The 22,383-nt window shown below is 35.4% G+C and overlaps 1 protein-coding gene across 1 annotated transcript in view; it reads right to left on the bottom strand.

Annotated features, from left to right (window-relative positions):
- LOC136035529 (calcium-activated chloride channel regulator 4A-like) overlaps positions 1-22,383 on the bottom strand; it is a 104,801-nt gene that overhangs the window by 45,316 nt on the left and 37,102 nt on the right. Inside the window, exons 2-5 of the mRNA XM_065717376.1 lie at positions 17,382-17,685; positions 13,911-14,061; positions 4,904-5,128; positions 1,672-1,771 (exon numbers count right to left, since the gene is read on the bottom strand). Of these exons, the coding sequence (XP_065573448.1) occupies positions 1,672-1,771; positions 4,904-5,128; positions 13,911-14,061; positions 17,382-17,685 (780 nt within the window). The remainder of the gene's footprint in view (positions 1-1,671; positions 1,772-4,903; positions 5,129-13,910; positions 14,062-17,381; positions 17,686-22,383) is intronic.

Here is a 22,383-nt window from a genome sequence, read left to right as displayed (position 1 = left end):
AGGAAAACGATCTTCAAGATTCGAACACCTCGGTGACACCAAATTTGGGGAATTTCGGATTCTTCCCTAACTCCCATTCTCAACAGAAAGTTTGAGTGAGACAGGGCACTTTGGCACGCACACGAGTTATTTTTTGACTGCTCAATAATTGAACATTCAGGGGGTGGGGGCTAAATAATAAAAGATAAATTGTATTTTATAGTTTGAATAAGAAGTGCCCGAAAATCCAAGAAAATTTGGGATTTCGTGGGGAGCCACACCCCCCCCCCTCCAAGTACATCCCTGGCCTTACTACACAAGATTGCTCATAGATATGGATACGCGGTAGTTGATTTTTTTTCATAAAAAAAATATTTTTTATGAAAAAATATATAAATAGCAAATGTTAAAAAAATATTTTTCGCGGAATATTTAAAAAAAAAATATTTTTCATAAAAAAAAAATATTTAATAAATAGCAAATGTTAAAGTGAATGTGCCCAAAGCTTTACCGGTGGTAATTTCAATAGTTTCATCTACATTGAGCATATTACATTGTTTTTTTTGTCTTGTTTTGTTTTTTGCTTTTTTTTTACTAATTGAAAGAGCGGAATTTATCCTACATATTTCTGGTTTCTGAAAAAAGCAATATGGTGGAACCTTGAGAGCTAGGCGTTTCCAAATACCTTTTAAGGATTTTGAATAGTAGCAATCAGCAATGAACTATTGAAAACAAGAATTTCAGTTTTGTATAAAATATAGTAAATATCTTTCCAAAAAACTTGTCTTTTCTGCAGTTAGCTAGAAGTTTTTTATTAACCTTTTTTTTGTATTTTTTTAGACTAATTTGTAATTTTACGCCAAAATCCTTAAATATTAAGCCTAAAAATAAACTTAAGGCAAAGGTCAAGGAGAAAACAAAAATACGAAATCAAAATGTCATTTGAAATAAAAAAAATTTCAAATTTTGAAAAAAAAACTATACTATTTTTCGTTTTCGTACAAAAATTAACGCGAGCTTCGCTCTTTTTTTAACTGTACTAAATTCTAATGTGGTCTAGATAAAAATCAATCCATGTGGTTAGACAGGTACAGGGGGGAGGAGAACCAATGGTAAAAAAAATAATTTCATTAAATAACTTGAACGACAAGTGACCAGAAACTCAAGAGAATTTGGGATTTCGGAGCGGGACATAGCACGAGCTCCCCCCTCCCCCTACTATTGGTCCCCTGGTGTAGTAACGAGCAATTTTCATCGGGTCAATTCTATGACAAAATCCGTTAATATTGTGTAAATATAAGTAAAAATCTAAAACAACAATAAGAAGAACACAATCTGGTCAGAATCAGAATAATGTTCGCCAATTTGGTGCAGAAAGTCATAATATAATTTTTGAAGCATTATTTTTCTTATTTACTATTCTCTAAAATTATAGACTTAAAGAGACAAACCTCGCAGCCTTGGCCAATAAAAGCCCCCGGGCAAATTAGTTTGGGGTGGCATTTGGGGATGGGGAAGTTACACCTCCTATACTTTGGAAAAAAAAACTTATTGGGCATTTCGACTAAGTACCCCCCCCCCCCCTATATCTTCATGAATTAGATCCACTGCAGTTTAACGTGAAAATAAAGTTTGGAAAAACACGTTTAACTAAAAAAGAAGGAAAATTCGTATAAATTTCATTTCTCTTACCTTTTCTTCCATAGAAGAAGATGAGTCGAGGGCAAGTACATAGCGAGCTGAGCGTGGCTGTTTATAGGTAAAACTGACATTGGTAAAAACCGAATCAAAACTGAAATGAAACAGAAACAAAAATAAGAAAACACCAACAACTAATGTTGTCTCCTTTCTGTCCATTTAAACAAAATCAGCACAGAAACCCAACGAAACTGTAAATTATTCCATTTATACACATTTCTTATTCGAATCAACTAATGTTTTTTATATACCCCCCCCCAAAAAAAAGAAGAAGTTTTGAGTACGTGCCGGCTATGTGCACAACATTTTGTTGGCGTTAAACAGCGATTCTTCATCAGATGTTCTCTGGGTCTGCACTCCACTCTATGTCCATAGTTCTGGAAATTTTTTACCACCGATTTTTAAAAATTATCCGCATGTTTTCCGCAATGTTTTTGGTATCCAGTGTTGAGAGCACTTTTGAATGTAATTGGACATTTTTGATAACCATTTTAATGGTTTCAGTACATAGGTTTCAGTACAAAATGCCAATACGTAATGTTTTCTCTTTTATTTTCATTTAAACAAAATATGCAATTATTAAAATGTCAAAATAAGATGTTGCTGCTAAATGACATGCCTGCAGCCAGGGGACTAAGAGAAGTTCACCTCGAAGTAACTGAGGATCTTTATAGGAAACATTTTTTGAGAAAAAAAAATGAAAATATCAAGGATATTGCCAGGGACGTACGCAGGAAAGCCTGGGGCCCCAACGAAACTATAAATTATTCCATTTATACAAATTTCTTATCCGAAATAAATAATATATTTTTTACATACCCCTCCCAAAAAAGTTTTGAGTATGTGCCGGCTATGTGCACAATATTTTGTTGGCGTTAAACAGCGGTTCTTCACCAGATCTTCCATATGTCTGCACTCCATTCTATGTCCATAGTTCTGGAAATTTTTACCTACGATTTTTTGAAAATTCTTCGAAGATTTTTGGATATATTTTTCGTATCCAGCGTTGCGAGCACTTTGGAATGTATTTCTACATTTTTGATAACCATTTTAATGGTTTCAGTACATAGGTTTCTACATAGGTTTCAGTACAAAATGTCAATACGTAATGTTTTCTCTTTTATTTTCATTTAAACAAAATATGCAATTATTAAAATGTCAAAATAAGATGTTGCTGCTAAATGACATGCCTGCAGCCAGGAGACTAAGAGAAGTTCACCTCGAAGTAACTGAGGATCTTTATAAGAAATTTTTTTTGAAAAAAAAATGAAAATATCAAGGATATTGCCAGGGACGTACGCAGGAAAGCCTGGGGCCCAACGAAACTATAAATTATTCCATTTATACAAATTTCTTATCCGAAATAAATAACATTTTTTTTACATACCCCCTCCCAAAAAAGTTTTGAGTACGTGCCGGCTATGTGCACAACATTTTGTTGGCATTAAACAGCGGTTCTTCACCAGATCTTCTATGTGTCTGCACTCCATTCTATGTCCATAGTTCTGGAAATTTTTTACCTACGATTTTTTGAAAATTCTTCGAAGATTTTTGGATATATCTTTCGTATCCAGCGTTGCGAGCGCTTTGGAATGTATTTCTACATTTTTGATAACCATTTTAATGCTTTCGGTACATAGGCAAACATTCCTACGCTTGTGTTATGGCACATTTCCGACACGAGAATTTTTTATACCCTAAAGGTTCAAATTTCAAAAGGAAATTGATCCAAGTGACCACCTTAACGAAACAAGAGATTGGTGACATTGAAACAGTAAAACGCAAAAGGGACCAGTTGTTTTGACAACCAGTAAACCCATATCTGATCACTCCCTAGCCCAAGATTATAAAACTGCCCGGTCAACCCAATACAAGAAGACAAATCGCCTACCTAAGAAGTTTGGCTTTAAAAAAGAAACAATCGCTGGTAAAACTTGACAGAAAAACCAGATACAATGATCATCAAAAATCAGAGGAATTGATGCAAAATATTTTCGAATGCAAGAGGCTCTGGACCGGTTGAAACTTATGCATAAGGGGCTGGTGGGTCAAAGTCTCTCCCAGGAAAACCACAGGGAAGACTCGGTGCCCTCTCCAAAAAACACAGTCAAACATGAACATTCACCGGCGGACGTCAACATTTAATGAAATCGAAATTCCTATATATATATATATATATATATATATATATATATATATATAAATATATATATATATATATATATATATATATATATATATATATATATATATATATATATATAAGCGATAAAAAAGGCTTGAGAGATACCATGACCACCGAAGTCCTCTGCCCAATTCTTCAGCATGTTGGTTATTTTCAAGGTAGGAAAGATCCAAGATAGATTGTCGATTACTCCATCCAAAATAGCAATAGGCGTGGTTCAAGACTGGATTTTCCAAAGTTTCGATATTTATGGTACCAACCCTTTCAGCATTTATCAATTAAGTGCCTGCTATAAAAAACAATTTTTAAGATATCTTGATAACTATATAAGGAACTTCGCTTAAATTTTCATACAGCTAGAAAAAAAATGGTTTATCAAGCTCCATATACTGAATTGAATTGCGTCTTACCAAATGCTAGCGATTTAGTGGGGTCGGGAAAAAAATATTCTGCAAAAAATCTTTCAAATAGCAAAGAAATAAAAACAAAATCTCACTAATCGAGACAGCCCTGTTGTCAAAAATTTATTAAAACAGAGTTGGGTCTTTGTTTCCACCTTCCCACGTGGTAAAATTTTTGAATTATTGCTTCGCAATCTAAAATTGTCAATAAAACGAGTATAGAAATAGGGGAGGAGGATGTAATTTATCCTAATTGAAAAGGGTCATTTTCAAACAAAACTCAAGCTTAAATTTTTTTTATTTACGAGAAAAATGATTACCAAGTCAATATAGAGCAATATTTTTCCAATTCATTAAAAAAAAAATATAAAAACTGGCAACCCAATTTAAGCATAAAGAAATTACAATGGAAAAAAAAATACAGAACTATTGGGAAAATACCCTACAAACTGATAATCTCTAATATAACGTTGAGGAGCACCATCTAGAAAAAGGAAGTGAATGGTCATTCTTAATTATCACATATTATAAAAAGAGTTCCACGGGAAACAAGAATAACTGTTAGCATAACATTCCAAACCATTTCTTTTCTAAATGCACAAATGGTCAATTTGCATCTTTGGTCTGAAATGAAACTTACCTTGTACTAAAGTCCGGATGGCTAAAAATAACATCTTTTGTACTTCTTCCTTGACATAGGATGTTGTGCTTTGTTGGGGGTAAATCTTTATGAGTAGTAGAATCACAGAACTCAGTGGCGTTGGGTAGGAAATGCATATACATTAGAGAAGTTCTTACGTCACTATTGTTTTCCATTGAAGGTTTGAATTGGCAATCCCTGTTCTTTGGGTCACAACCGTTCAAGCTGTAAAAAAATACACATTCTCCATTATATTTAATACTTCAATAATGTTTCATAATTTCTGCCATATGAAACTTTTTTTTTTCAGCAGTGTCCATGTGGTTACAGCCAAACCATTTGGTTACAAAAAAGCTAATAATACAGAGTTTTTAACAAGGTTATCACTTATTTAAGAATTGTTCAAACCATAAGCTCATTAATTAGCTATGTAATCAATTGACTAATAGTCTAATTACTTGACTAATTTAATTAGGTTTCGATAAACTTATTAATTCCATCAATTAACTAAATTAATTATATCGTAATTAAATAGTTAATTAATGGGTCTCTCTTACTTGGTTCCACATTGCGGAAACTACAATGACTTGAAAAAAAGAAAAGGTCTTAAATTAGTTATAACATATACTTAATATACTTTTCGAGGGTAATATTTAACATAGCCTACATATGCTTCTCCCAACATCAGGACTGAAATCCAAGATGCTGGGGAAAATATCAGTAGGCTGCAATCCTGTTTGGTACGAGGAAGAAGTGTCTTTGCAACATTAACCAGTGCTAAGCTTGAAATAGTTCTGCCGCACTTGGCACAATCCTCCCAACTCTTGGCATAGTTCTACCACGCCTGGCGCACACCCCCTGGTGGGGACGATTTATGAATGTCGGCAACCCCTAGTCCCCTAGAAGTTTCCTGAACACGTCTTTAGGGTGAAATAATGGCATTGAACTAGAGCATTCTATGTGACATTAAACCACTGCCGGCGTTTTATATTAGTCACTTGGTCTGTAACATACACATCAAAGGATTATAGGCGACCCAATTTAGCATATAGTTTGTTTTTAAGGGCCACTAACAACAGATGTCTGAATTATATTTTTATTAGCTTTAAACATGGCGTGATGAACAAACAATAAATTCATATTATGGCTCTCATTGAATATAATTACTAGACGGTAAAAGAAGGCCGAAAGAACTGGGCATTTTAGAGTAACACCAGTTAACCAGAAACTGACGTTCAGAAGGTCCGAGTTATGACTGATTTCGGAAGCAATATTAGCTAATAATTTCCAGCGAGTGGGACTAAATGGCGAAGCAATAGGTCATCATGAACACCAGGAGATTCCTTTTTTTATTTGAGTTGTTCAAAATATTTAATCAGTGTTGTTTTATCCATAAAAAAAATCCAACAAAAAACTACAAATTTATTTGATAGCCTGAATATAAACTGTCCAGAAAGTCGAAAAAATCTAGGATTTCGGGAGGGAAGGGCGACGAGGCTCTCCTTACGTACATCCCTGCCTAACAAAATGATCGGTTTGACATACCGCTTTAAAAAAATAACCCTGATTTTTTTTCTGGATAAGTCTTTTAATGCATAAAACATTGGGTCCCCCGCAGGGTGAGGACCTTTGAATCGCGAACAATTCAACGTAAATGATTGAAATTGTTTTCCTTTCCTGTACCTTTAAGCATGCTCGAAGTAGAAGAATTCACGACCGGCATAATATTAAAGTCATATTAGGAAGGAAAAGGGGTATTCCATTTTAAACATTTGTCTGGTCTAAAGAGGGCAACAGCCTCATACACATCAGGTCGAGCCTTTTGGGCTGGAATCTTAAGGTTGTTTTTATAAATTCAAAATGACAGGCCTTACATCTCTTCTTTGACGAGGAAACTAGCTTGGCCCCGAAATTCGGTCCCTAAGAAATAATCTTGCATACATCCTTGTATCGGAGTTAAAACAGATGAACGAGTGCATAACCATGAGTCGGAGGTACAGGGAAGACGGAGGTCGGACTCATGTACCATGAGACGGAGGTCGGAGGTACAGAGGTGCTTGGAAATTGATAACTTAAGGGTGAGGGCAGAAGAGGCAGAAACGGAATAAAGAGAAATTTACATTTCATATATAATAAGTAATAGATTAAATCGAGGACATGAATAAGCATTCCCGGGTAATTTAAGGGGTCATATCCCATTTTAATTAACCGTGTACTCAGCAAATAAAGCCAGATAATTTCTTCGATTTTACTTATTTAAAGAGCCAAATATGGCTGGGCCAGGACAAAAGACGGCTAGTAGGCTATACACGGTTCTTTGACCTTAAATTAAACAAAAAAAAACAAGTTTTTCTTTAACCGAAAGAAAGGATGAACGTTTAAATACAAAAGGAACGGAAATTATTCCATATATGAATGGTTGCCCCCTCCTCAATACCATGCTCTATATGATAAAGCTGTTAGCACTTTGAAACAAACTTCCTATTCTGATTAAACGACCCCTGTGTATCAGTAGCTGTCCTTAAAAGTTTGGGACACAATCCAAACTTTAGCGCAAAGATCAAGGTATTGAGAAGGAGGCAACCCTTCATATACGGAACAATTTCTGTTCGTTTTGAGTTTAATGTTGCATCTTACTTTCAGTAAAAGAAACGTGTCTTTTTGTTTAATTTCTGATCGTTTTTAAATAATGCCGGTAAATCTGGCTCACCCTCCATAAAATATACCTCCCTCACGGGAAACTTTTCCGTGGATATTTCCAAAGTAAAGTGCAACCCCTCCCATCAAATTCCTCCTCCAGATATGTCCGTCCTCGCTGAACCCCCCCCCCTCATAGAAATTGTTGCGAACGATTCAGTCTAAAAAATTCTCCCAGGCATGCTTTTATTTGGAAAAGACCAAACACTCCGGAAATACCCCTTTCCGTAGATATTTTTTCCCGAAAATCAAAACACGCGAATAATAGCCCCCGGATAGTTTTCCCAGAACATCTCTGCATGGAAACTGAGTTGCCAAAGAGAAAGTAAGACTATTAAAGAGAATTTCTTATAGGAATTATGTCAAATCCCCCCAGCGTAAAACTTTCCCTCGAAAATTCCCCCCGGAAATTTCCCTCCCCAAGAAAGTTCCTCTCTGTGGAAGTCTACCCCAAGCACAAAACCCCCCTCCCAAAATGTCTGCATACTTCCCAGTAACAAATATTATACGTAAACAATGGACAATTTTCATAACTTACAGGCCTCTCCCCACGGACTGTGGGGCCGTTTTACCCCTAAAGACATAGTCATTGGCACTTCCAATTATACTAAACAAAATGACTATCTCCAAATTCAGATACGTTTGGGGGAAAAAAGGGGCATGGAAGGGGGGACAGTTGCCATGCAGTCTTTTTGGTCACTTAAAAAGGGCACTAGGAGTTTTAATCTCCGTTCGAATACATCCTCTTCCGACCTTCTAGGACTATTATTTCGATACGATCACCCCTTAAAAAGAAAGAACTTTCTTTTGGCAAAAATAGCAAAATTCCACATTTTTGTATATAGGAGCTTTAAACTTCTACAATAGGGTTCTTTGATACGCTAAACCTGATTGTGTGATTTTCATTAAGATTACTTGAATTTTTATAGGTAGTTTGCCCCCTATTTACAAAATCAGGCACATTTCTCAGGCTCGTAACTTTCGATGGGTAACATTAAGCTTGATGAATCTTATATATTTGGAATCAGCATAATAATCTGATTCTTTATATGCGTCTATTGACATCAGAATTCCACTTGGTTACAATTGAGCCGAGTCGCTCCTTACTTTGTTCCTTACCGAGTCGCTTCGTTACCACAAACTATTTGATACGCAGCACGTGGTAACCGTATTGTTAGTTGAGCTCCTGTGCACTTCACAATATTATAGATTTAGTAAAAATTACAAATGAAAAATAATAAAAATCCAAACATATTTCATTTAGTTGTTGTATGAAGAAGAAGTGCGTGGCAGGGGGGCCAGTTGCCCTCCAATCTTTTTGGTCACTTAAAAAGGACATTTGAACTTTTAATTTCAGTTCAAATACACCCTCTCCCAAACCTCTAGGACCATTACTTCCATACGATCACCCTTGGGAAACAAAACAACAAATAAACACGCATCCGTGATCTTTCTTCTGGCAAAAATAGCAAAATTCCACATTTGTATATAGGAGCTTTAAACTTCTACACTAGGGTTCTTTGATACGCTAAATACGATGGTGTGGTTTTCATTAAGATTCTTATAATTTTTGGGGGTGTTTCCCCTTACTTAAAAAATCAGGCTAAATTTCTCAGGCTCGTAACTTCTGATGGGTAACACTAAACCTGATGAATCTTATATATTTGGAATCGGCATAATAAGTTGATTCTTTTGATGTATCTATTGATATCAAAATTTGTTTTTAATTTTTAGAGATTTGGTTACTATTGAGCCGAGTCGCTCCTTACTTCGCTCCTTACCAAGTCGCTGCGTTACTGCGAACTGTTTGATACACAGCACGTGGCAATCGTATTGTTATTTGAGCTCCTGTGCACTTCACAATATCATAGAGTTAGTAAAATTTACAATTGAAAAATAGTAAAAATCCGAAATTATTTCATGTAGTTGTTGTATGAAGAAGAAAAAGGGTTTTATTTAAAAGAAACAAACACATTAAAAACAGATCCGGAGCTTATAAACTTGTATGGGTAAACATCACCCTTTACAAAGCCCCTACATATGCAATCGATATAAGCTATCCTTATCCCCTTCCCCCAAAAATAAAATAAATAAATACAAATAAAATAACTAGATATATAATAGATATTCACGACATATCTGGATTCGATGATAAAAAATAAAAACTCGTTATTCCACTCTATCTCCTCATCCCCCATAAAAAATGAAAATAAGAAAATGTAGACATGTAGACGTTTAACAATTATTTTTCTTATTTTTTTAAACATAGTAAGATCTCGACAAGAGAAATCTACATAGTTTTTTTTTTCTTTTTTTGACCTTCTTACTTTCACTTCCAAATTTGAAGAAATCTATTAGCTACAGCATAAAACTCGAAGGTAAACTCAAAGCCATTAAAATTACAAGCTTGATAAAAAGGATAAACAATAGATTTCCAGAGAAACTTTCTTTAGTATTTTAAAGGTAAAAAGTTGAGCCAGGTGAATGGAACTTTGAGGTATTTTCAGTAATTGACATTTGAACTACTTCCTAAAGTTTCGTTCACCTGGCTTGAAATCTTCCTTCAAATATTTTTAAGTTTTCCCGATTTGGGATTGTTTACATGAAAGAAGACAGGCTTAAACAATTTAGTAATGTTTAATCAGGTCGTGGTAAGTGACAATGGAATAAATACACAGCTCATGAACTCTATAACGTTGGCAGCACACGGTGGGCTACTAATTTAAGGAAAGTATTTTTTAGAAAGGCATACTTTTCTAAACTACCTACCTAAGGGCTGCTTAAGATTATAAATATTCAAAACAATGTTAAAGTAGGTCTATTTAAACAGAATATAAACATCAAGAGGGTTTAAAGGAAATGAATTCGTCTTTACGACTTTCATTTCAAGGTCAACAGAAAGGTAGCATTTAGTTAAATTACAGTAAGCCATTACAACATTACAGTAAGCCATAGAGTCCTGGTTGAACTTCGCTGAAGAAAGGATGCTGGGACTGTTTAAAAAAAAAATATCATTTCAGTTTTATTGGTCGTATGCTGTTGTGAGTTTTTCTTCTTTTATATATTTATGTTTTGCTGAGGACGGCCCATGGACAAGGGGCCAAAATATTCATTCAAATTAGAATTCCACCGTCTTACGAAAATAATTTCTTATTGTTCTTCATGTTTTTGATGTTTGTGACGGAAAGGCGGTGTGATCTTTGTCGCTATTTAAGTAAGCCATTAAAATTTCAAGTCACAGTAAGATAACTTAAAAATTAATTAGTTAGGGTTTCTAAGACCTTTTTTTTTATCTAAATATGGTAGAGGAATTCTAAGGGCCCATTTTCACAAGGACATCAGTTGAATTCTTTTTCATCTCCCGTCCACGGTAAAACAGCAATATCTGTTCAGCAAAAAGGTGTATCTCTTCATTCCAGCTAAACGTATAGTGAAAACCCAAATCTGTCCCAAATAAGCGGGGCGCCTATTTTCAGGAATCATATTCACCCACTGGCACGTGCAAAATCGTGGCGGAAGTGTGACAGAATTATTCGATACACGTTACGTTCTGAGATGTACACCAAATGGCGGAAAGTGGGTGTCCCTTGATCTCAACAAGCCATTCACGTCCGATAGAAAACTAAACGAAGATTTCGTCTTGTTATTTTTTGGTTGACATTTCCTTGTTTACAAATTGTTTTATTTGAATATAGCCTATTGTCATCTTATTGTATTCCCCTAAGCACATATAAGACAAAACCAAAACAAAAACGATGGTTAAGAATTACCATTTTCATGCAAACGAACTTTTTTTTAGAACTTTTAAAAAACCTTAATGTTCGACTTAAATCACCCTTGTGTCAGGTTTGAATACAAGGAAATGCGTTTTCCAGAGTTTAGACTTTTGCTGATAAGAGTCGCTGTTTAAAACCATTATGGGAACAACAGCGGAAATATAATATTATCCTTTACTACCCAATTCGTGTACTTGACAATGAAATAATGATTCACAATTTATTCTATAGCATGTGTGAAATCTATCTTTTGAGCCGAACAATAGAATGAATGAAACCACGCGTTTATATGCAATTCTCTTCAAAATGGGAGTTCGGGTCAAAGGTTATCACGCAAAGAATATTGACAGAAAGAGAAAAAAGAAAGATGTTGACATCATGAGATGGGCATATTCTAATCATTGATTCATCGCATGTCGGGCACTTAGGTGTTATGGTTCTTTCACAATATGCCGTAAAACCTTTCACACCGGCATAACTTAGGACTATATGTTACGTTATGCAATCTTACACAGCAAATTCTGTCCGTAATGTAAATTAAATAAATTTTTTTTTTTTTTTTTTAACTCCAAGTAAGGAGCGACATAAAAATTCAAAACGAACAGAAATTATTCCGTATATGAAAGGGTTATCCCCTCCTCAACGCCTCGCTCTTTACGCTAAAGCTTGGCTCTTTGTCACAGTTCTACTTCTTAAAACAATAAATCTCAAGGTTCGTAACTTTAAAGGGTGAGACTAAACTTGATGAAACTTGTATATTTAAAATCAGCATTAAAATGCTATTCTTTTGATATAACTATTGGTATCGAAATTCCGGTTTTTAGAGTTTTGGTTACTAGTGAGTCGGGTCGCTCCTTAGCACAGTTCGTTACCACGAACTGTTTGGCAATGCTAAGCAGACTCTATCTTTGCTTAAAATTTTATGTTACTTTGTTCAATAGTTTTTATTTTATTTTCATTTATTTTTTCCTCCTTTTTACTCTTCTTTTTGTGAGTGATTAAATTTTTCTCTAAGTGAGCGACTCGTTTTTCTTCCCCTTCTTTACAGGCCAATGAACCTTTAGGGAATAGTAAAATATAATATTCTATGTGTATTTCATGATGAATAAATCTTATCAGTTTATGTTGCGCTATAAGAAGGTCAATAGCAGCAACAAAATGGAACTTCTGGACTAGCAACTCAAAAGTTTTGAAATTAAATTAGTCAACTTTTCCTACAGAGCATTTCACACTTGATAGTATCTTTAACGTCCATACCACACTTTTAACTTTTGAATAGTTTACTTATGATGATTCTGATGGATTGACACTTCTTGGAGCAAGAACTTAATAAGATAAAAAAATAATTAAATAAAAAAAACAAGTTTTTTTAACTGAAAGTAAGGAGCGACATTAAAACTTAAAACGAACAGAAATTACTCCTTGTATGAAAGGGGCTGTTCCTCCCTCAACGTCCCGCTCATTACGCTAAAGTTTTACTATTTCTCTCAATTCTACTTTATTAAACAGTAAATAACTGATAGCTAAAATGATCCGTTGACTTTGGGAAAAAATTAGCGTGGAAGGGGGCCTTGTGCCCTCCAATTTTTTTGGTCACTTAAAAAGGGCACTAGAACTTTTAATTTCCGTTAGAATGAGCCCTCTCGCAACATTCTAAGACCATTTGGTCGATACGATCACCCCTGGGGAAAAAAACAACAAAAAACAACCAAATAAACAAATAAACATGCACCCGTGATCGGTCTTCTGGCAAAAACTATGAAATTCCACATTCTTGTAGATAAGAGCTTGAAACTTCAACAGTATGGTTCTCTGATACGGTGAATGCGATGGTGTGATTTTCGTTAAGATCATATGACTTTTAGGGAGTGTTTCCCCCTATTTTCCAAAACAAGGCAAATTTTCTCAGGCTCGTAACTTTTGATGAGTAAGACTAAATTTGATAAAACTTATATACTTAAAATCAGCATAAAAATCCAATTCTTTTGATATATCTAATGGTATCGAAATTCCATTTTTTAGAGTTTCGTTTACTATTGAGCCGGGTCGCTCCTTACCACAGTTCGTTACCCCGAACTGTTTGATCAAAGCTCCAAAAAGACTTTTTTCTGGGGGAGGGGGGGGGGCAAAATTGTACAGTCAAGTAGGTTTAAAATCTAGGAATTGATATTTCTGCTCAAGTTTCATTCCATGAAATGTTTCGTTTTATACGTATTTCCCAACTAAAATTGCTAATTAAAAAAATCAAACTGAAATCGCTTTCTGGCCACAGAGCCTTTTGGGATATTGTTTTTGTTATTTTATGGAAATAAATGGAACTCGAACTCTAACTACTTTTACGCTGAATCCGTTTCATTTTGAACACAACAGAAACAGGTTCTTAAGCCCTGATACAATTCATCCAATATCAATTTTTCTCCCTCTTAATTCAAATCACCAACAAAATATTAGGCCACACAGTAGGTCCTAAAACAATGTTACATAACCACCCAACGTCTACCGCTTCTTTAAACAAGAAAAAAAAAATAACTTACATAGTCCCAACAACGGGTACATTTGAACAGCCAGTGTGGGATACCTGGTCATTATCTCTAAACCAAGCGGGGTACAATGGGTCGTTCGGGTAGCCAAATTCATCAAAAACGCCGTAACGATATTTAGCCCATTCATGAAGAAGTGTTTTGCCTATAATTCAGAAAACAGTCAAAAGAAAGGATATCGTCTTTTGTTATAAGCACGTATTCTCGTATTAATAGTTGCCGGCAGAAAAGCCTTTATGACAGTAATTAAAAAAAGAGAAGAATGTGTAGCAGCGGAATTCCGAGGATGTTGCCAATATTAAATTAGGTACTTGCGTATTATTCAGAACACACTCAATAAGTGAATTTAGGTTCTTTCGTGAAAACTACGATGCAAAAAAGGTACTTGTGTATTATTCAGAACACACTCAATAAGTGAAGTTAGGTTCTTTCGTGAAACAAACTACGATGCAAAAAAAGGTACTCGTGTATTATTCAGAACCCCCTCAATAAGTGAAGCTAGGTTCTTTCGTGAAACAAACTACGCTGCAGCTACATTTTATGAGAAAATCCGGTTTCATAGCCACAAAGACAAAACTCAAAGACAAAAGGTTAAGTTAGAATTCTAAGTTGTAATTTTACAATTTTCCTAATAAAGTATTATATTTTCATTACATTTTGTTTTATTTCATTAGCTTTATCAAAAGTTTGGGCTATATATTTGCACATTAGGGGGGGAGGGGTCCATTATACCTAATACCTAACTTAACCTAACCACCTCTATATATAAAATATTTAATTAAAATGGACCTGCATCGTAGTTTGTTCCACGAAAGAACCTAACTTCACTTATTGGGTGTGTTCTGAATAATACACAAGTACCTTAAATTACTAAAAAGATTGCTGGCACCCCTTTATAGCATTAGAATATTAATGTCAACTGATTGAACTAGATCATGGGTAGTCATAGTCCACAGCTAGTTGTTTGTTTTTCTCTTTCAAGATACCTTGTCTGTTCTTGGGGAGCGGGGCTGTCTTGCCTAGGCACTTTAAAATATCCCGATGTTTACAATGGTACTTGTATGATACAGCCCCAACCGCTCAAGTTGTTCATTCATTGACGCATTATAGAACCAGTTTTTTTTCGTTAGTTTCTTTCAGCTTAGCGTGAGACAAGACAAAGAGAAGTGACAGAATAGATGGAGAATATATAATTTAGGCTATATATTTGCACGTTATGGGAAGGGGGTAAAGTACTTAGACAGTATGAAGTTAGAAAACAATTCTTACTTCATAATATGCAGAATAATTGTACATAACACATTAGGCATGCAAACCTGCTGTACTATACCCCCACCCCAACCCGCCTAATGTACAAACTACTACTACTACTACTACTACTAATAACTCACTGCAGCACCAAGCCGCCTGAGGCCAACACAGCTACGCACGCTCCTCCTCCAACCTAATCTATTTAAAGCCTCCCTCTTTACACCCTCCCAGGAAGTTCCCATTTCCTTTAAATCCTTATTTATGACATCCTCCCAACCCAGACAAGGACGACCTGCTTTCCGTGTAGCCCCAGACGGTTGGCCAAAAAGGACAACCTTCGGTAATCTGTCATCCTTCATCCGTAGAACGTGGCCTAGCCATCTCAACCTTTCTTTCATTATACCCCCAGAAAGGGGGATTGAACCACACTTTTCGTACAACCTACTGTTTGAAATACGGTCAGTCAGTCGGGTACCCAGAACAATCCGTAGGCAATTTCTCTGGAAAACATCTAGTAAATTTTCATCTGCTTTTCGGAGTGTCCATGCTTCAGAGCCATATTTGACCACTGTCATCACTGTAGCTTCCAATATTCTAATCTTGGTTTGTAGGCTTATCTTTCTATTCTTCCAAACTTTTTTTAACTGTGAAAAAAACACCCTGAGCTTTAGCTATTCTACTTTTACAGCCAAAATTTGTTTATAAAATATTATATTTGGTACTTGTATGATATACCCACTACCTAAAATTCTTCTAATATGTTTCTCTGACGCTCAATCCTAGTGAAATATACCAAAGATAAAAATATAATACTTTGGAAATAGGTTTGGTCTGTATATTTGCACATTATACGGGGGGGGGGAGTAAAGTATAGCTGGCCCGCACGCCTAGTGTGTTAGGTACAATTATTCTGCATTTTATTTAGCAAGAATTGCTTCCTATCTTCGCACTGTCCAAATACTTTACCCCCACCCCTACCCCTAATGTGCAAATAAATTGCCCAAATTATATATTTTTAATCTATTCCGTCCCTCTTCTCTTTGTCTTGTCTCATGCTAAGCTGAAAGAAAAGAACAAAAGAAAACCGGCTCTATAATGCGTCAATGAATAAACAAATTGAGCGTTAGCGTGTTTATCATACAAGCACCTTATATTTTTATCATACTCAAGTATATTTCAGTAGGATAGAGCGTCAGAGAAACGGGTTCTACTAAGATGAAGAATATTAGGTCGGGGCTGCATCACGCAAGTATCCTTTCAACAAGTATAATCTTCACACACTCGCCACTATTTGCAACATGGTGTGCCCCCTCAAAAACTACGTCTTACGCATATTGATAAATTAACCGCCTGATAACTTATTTTGTATTCCATAAAAAAATCTTTTTTCTTCAAGCATTGGCTCCCAGACCATTCGAAACTACTTAATTGGTTCGTTTAGCCTACTACGTAGAAATTACTATTAAAATTGAGTACGAAAATTGAGAAATTACTACGAAATTTACAGTTTATCCCGGTTTTCACCTTTTTTTTTCCCTTAATATTGTTAGCTATTGTTTATTATTTTAATATTAATTATTGTGATTGATTATTAATATTATTACTAAAGTAGTATAAAACATAATTAGGGGTGACAAGGGCAGGGAAGGTGAAGGATTGTGCCAATTGGCGTAGGGTACGAAATAACTTTCTAAGGATGAAATGGAGGGGGGTCCCCCCTTTTTTCTTATTGCAGCACGCGGTTTTGTTGGTAAGTATTTTACTTCGTAACTTAACCTAATATTCCAAAGAAATGAGGGATAGTAATAAATGTGAGCAAAATCTGAACCTTGCCCGAGGTTAAAGCGACTAATTCTCGACCCATTGAATTAACTGTTCGGCCTATAAAATTTACACAAACACCCTCCAGAAAAAAAAACACAATAAAAAACAACAACTATGAAACCCCCAGAAAGGCTATGAATTGAAAAAACAAGAAAAACTGAGAATGGTATTTTTTTTTTCAAACGAGATTTTTTTTTTCCTCTCGCACTGAAGTTTTAATGTCCCAACGTCCCAACATTGGGCTGCACTTGTTTTTTCTTAGCTTTAATGTTGTTCCCTGTCTGTTGTGAAATTTGTTTCTGTTCATTTTTAAGTTTTATTTTAAACACTTTTTACTTTTACAAAATCTAATAATAAAAGAAATACTCCTGAAAGTTCCAGCGAACTTACCTAAGTTACCATATCGCTCATTTGATTCGGACTTTCCACCAAAAATTTTAAAGGGGATATTGACATAGTCACCGTTCTGACCACAGCCTGCACTCTGTTGTGTAAACACTGAATCCAATAAAACGCCAGGGTTTTGAACAACCCGAAAATCTGCTTTTGAGTAAGATTCTCCGTAATTACGACCAAGGCGACGATTGCAAGCAGGCAAGTTCCAGCTCCGAGGAAGAAGAATCGTCACTGATCGAAGGAATGCTCGATTGTCAGATGCTCGATACAAGGATGTTGACAGGTTGTGGAACGAGGCCTAAACATATAAAATGGTATTAATCAGTTTTTTCGTAAAAAAAAATACAGACAATTAAGATACCATTTCTCGCTTTAGTAACATTGTAGACAAAAGTATGAGCGTTTACAAACGGGGGGAGGTGTCAGAGGATTTTCTTGGAGATCCAGAAAGCAAAAAACTTTTTGGGTTTCAAACTTTCAATTCTTGAGGTTCTTTGGACAAATTTCGGAGGAAATTTCGGTACTTATTTGTTAGCTAGTACACACTCAAGAATTGAAGTTAGGTTAATCACAATGAAATATACCAAAATATAATGATAATATAATAGTAGCCTATAGTAACAAAATTATAGAAACTACAACAAAGAATTATCGAAGGTGGCCACCCAGACTGCACTATATTAAATACGTAAACTAACCTAACCTAGTCTAACCTAACCAAAATATCAACTACATATTTAATTAAAATATAGCTACAATTTTGTTTGCCACCGAGCCGAAACTGTCTGGTATAAAGACCATGAAAACCGGTTATTGTCTCATGTTCGCAATACAAATTCTCGAGTATGCACTAGCTAATAAGGAAGTACCGAAATCTCCTCTATTCAATACATGGGAGGGGAAAAGTAAACACCTCTTGAGATCCGTTCCAAGCCTCTAAGAAGTAGTAATAAAAGATGCAATTTTTCAGATTTTAATCTACCTACCACCAAAGAAAAACCCCGACTCCTCCCGCACACACAGGAGACGGATCGGTGTTCACCAATGATAGTAAGTATAACTGAATCTAGAAGATCAGGTACATAAGAATTTAGTCACAAACCGTCTCAACTAGGGGACCCGAATGCGTTCATTCCTTTAAAAAATTATAACACTGCTTTTAGTAAGCGAAAGGAATGAATTAGATAATAAGTGCCTAGCTGAGAAATTAGTATCTTTGTCTACCCCTTCCACGACCAACAATTGCGAGGCACTAGCTTCAAGAACGGAGAAATCAGGCATAATTAATCTTACTGATTCGAAGGATATGGCAAATCTTGGATTCGTTTTGCCATTATGGATACTTCCTTAAACCCCATAGAGATTGAAACAAACATGAAATTAGTTGTTAATTCAGCATGTTACCCAACCTCCGGTTCAGTTAGCTAATAAGGGCGGATATTTCCATCTTCACGTTTTGGAGTGCACTTCAAGTCACAGGGTTGCAGTTGAACCTTTGAATTTTAATTCACCAAATACAAAATCTAGAATCTGCTAAGAGGTAGTCAATGTTTGTTGTGACTGATACATGTCATGACTTTGTTTTGTTATGAAATTTGGGCGTAACATTGTTATAGCACAATGTCGGTCAGTTTAGCAAGTCTAATTAAGGCTGTTAACCAAGAGAAATTGCCTGCTTTTCAGTCGAACGCGGCATCAGCTAAAAGTCACATTGCAGTTTACTGTTCAATTCAGAGGGACTTATTTTAACCAGGGTAATTGTGAGAAAGTCACCCTTTGAAGGAAACACCATATTAACAAAATATTATAGTACCATTCAGTTTCACACTCAACAATATTTTCAAAATAATTCTTTCTAAAAGACAATTGCACCTCCCCCTTCCAAGGGGGTCAGGTTTGGCCCTGAGCTATATACAAAACTTCCGAAAAGAATTCTAAAATAATCAAATTCTGCACAGACAATTCTATGGACTGTATTATCATGGTCGCCTTCACTTTAAGTTTGTGGTTTGTCCGCCATAATCTAAAAATATCTGAAAAAGAATTTCTTATTATTGCGTCTTCCTGTATTTGTAACGTCTACGTTTCTCAATTTTTATTAGCCTCTAACTTATGATTTTTTGAAAAAAATTTCAGTCTTCATTGCGGTGTTATTACAAAATTAAGTTTAAAAACTTTTTCAAAAAAAAATGTTCAATGAAAAGTAAAGAACTCCATTAAACCACAAATGATCAAAAATAAAGTCAGCAAATCTTCCAAGCGTAAAACTGCCATAAATCACCCTCAGTGAATAAATGAAACCCAAAACGAACAGAAAATTACAATAAATAACCGATTCAAACTCAAAAACGAGCAAAAATTAACAGGAGTATGGATGACAAATCCTATGCCTTTTGAAGACACTGAAAACAAAATACATTTCAAACGTTCCTTCACTTTAATAAATAAAAAATTATTCAAACTTTAAGGAAAAATACAAGTATATGCGTAATAAACTGATGATCCTCAGTCATTTATCCCCTCCCCCGACTCAAACCCCAACTGCCCTCCGACCTCAATTTGCGTCCCCCAGATGAAATTTTGTGTCTTAAAAAAACTTGTTAAAATTAAAATAGCACAACACAATTCAAACATTCACAGAAACAGATCAATTTTCTTTAGTATACCTTTGCTTTATGGCACCTTAGGCACGGATTTCATTTTTAACTTTGTCATTTTCATTTGACTGGGGAAAATCAGATCCTACTTGCCCCCCCCCAGGATTTGGACGAAATTTTTGCCCTTGTTGTGGATTAAGAACTAGGACCAGAGGAAGCTACAGGATGCAGACTCATAGGCTAAGAGGGTAAAATTTGAGTACACCACGGTTTGGCAAACGAGCAACCCCCTAATCATACTTACAGAATAATGCAAAGGCATTAGACCAAACTTAATCCTTGTTTCTAGCCAACCTAGGCTGATATCTAATTTATGTTGAGTAATGTGAATTTCATGTTAGTAATAACATGTTCAATTAGTATCAACCAAAACTAAGTAGGTTTCATGTGTCTTAATACTAGTTCAATTACAAGCTTTGCATAAATTTAAGACTCTTCTTTGTTGTCAAAGCCCTTCTTAAAGAAAATACAATATTTAGGTAATTACAGTTTAAACGAATCAAATTTGAGGTTCATTTATTTTAATCGGCATTTAATTTCTTAAACACAGAAAAAGAATTTAAGAGACAGTGTATTAACAACCTAAATTTATTAAAACGTTAAGAAACCCCATAATGAAAAACACAGGAATAGGTAAGAAACATATACCCCAAATTATGTCAAGCAATAATGAAATTATGCAGTTATGATCACCCAGAGCAATTCCCCGAATGACTGGTCTTTGGCCCAGACAAAACTTAAAAATGCACTAAATGTGCCCAAATTCTTTAAAGTTAATGTCAGTTAGACCCGCAGTGATAATCTTGGGGACGGGTTACGGGTGAGCCCAACTCAAAATCTAAGGATTTGAGATTTTGTAAACTTTCGCTGAGTTCCCCTGTTTTAGGCTGCTTTGACGAGTTTTTGACCCTGTGCATGAATTTTCAAACCCTTGTTACAGCACTCTAATAAAAACATTAAAATCTCATCAATTACCCTTTCCTACTCTTTTTTTCTTCATTCGACAAATCATAATAAAATACCTCAGTAATGCACAGATTGGCAATGCAAGATTTCACTCATTGTCAGCTATCATGGGCTGGACAGACGAAGAGGTTTTAAGCTAAAAACTACCATACTTATCCAAAAAAGCCGTGTTTTAAGTAAACTTTCGAAATAGAATTTCTGTCTAGGTTAGGGCTCATTTTTAGTAATTATTTAGACTGACTTTAGAATTAAAAATTTCCTCACTATGTTGAGACATTTAAGATTTGGGAGTTACCTACTACCTCATTTAATATGCAACTTGATGGCTTGGATAAACAAACTGTCTTCGTTGAGTCGCTACTTCTTCTGAGAAAAAAAAAACTGGCTTATCATTCACACATATATGCTCTTAAGATGCGGCAAGAACACACGGAGGGGTCACCCACTTTCCGCCACCTGATGGACATCTCGGAGCACCACGTGTACCCCACAGTTCCATCACGCTTGGCACAGTTCCAGCAATGCTTGACATAATTTCGCCACGCTTGACAAAGTCCCTAAAACAAGTGGCACACTTTCAACCCGATCGGCACGTGTCACCTGGAGTAAGGGATTTCTGAAAGTTGGTGCCCCTAGAAAAGCACTACGTCTGTCAAGCCCTTTTGATTAAAAATTTAATTCTTGAACGAATGTGCTACCGTGCGGCATTATTTCCTCTGCAACTGGGAAGCTCAAAATATAGTGTTTTTATACTTTTAAATCGATTGGCTATCTCAGAATTTTCAATCGATAGCTACTTGCCCCCCTTTGGAAAAAAAATTCAGTTTGGAGCAGAAATATGGTAATATTAGCTTTAAAAATAAAAATATTAAAAACATAATCATTCTGGTGCAAGTATTGACAGTCGACATACTCCTGAGCAAATTTATGCGCAACATCAACAAACCAATAAAACAAACATTTAAACTACCCGGCCGAAGTTAACAGAAGCTGTGTTATTTAATACAAAATTATTCTTCTTTAAAGCATAAACAAGATGATTGCTATTCAAAACAAAAATTATCATATTTTGAACACCTGGGCAAATTATGGTAGTCATGAGAAAAAAAAGGAACGGTTTGCATATACTATAAGTAGCATACTAGTTATGCATTAGATAGGAAGTGTCTAAGGGCCAAAAGTAATTGCACTCAGGGGTGCACAAAATTAACTTTAGAGGTGAGGACCAGAAGACTCCCAAAAAGGATGGGGGGGGGTAAGATGCTTAGATTCTAGAGCCAAATAATGTTCAAATTATTGTTTTTATTAACCCACCAATGGTCTAGCTTTAAAAAAAGAGTTTCCGTGGCTAATAAGGGACAACGGCAAGCCTC

The sequence above is a fragment of the Artemia franciscana genome, chromosome 2 (assembly GCF_032884065.1).
Source record: "Artemia franciscana chromosome 2, ASM3288406v1, whole genome shotgun sequence".
Lineage (NCBI taxonomy): Eukaryota > Metazoa > Arthropoda > Branchiopoda > Anostraca > Artemiidae > Artemia > Artemia franciscana.
The sequence above is the reverse complement of the archived record's forward strand: the minus strand, read 5'-3'. Positions and strand labels throughout refer to the sequence as shown.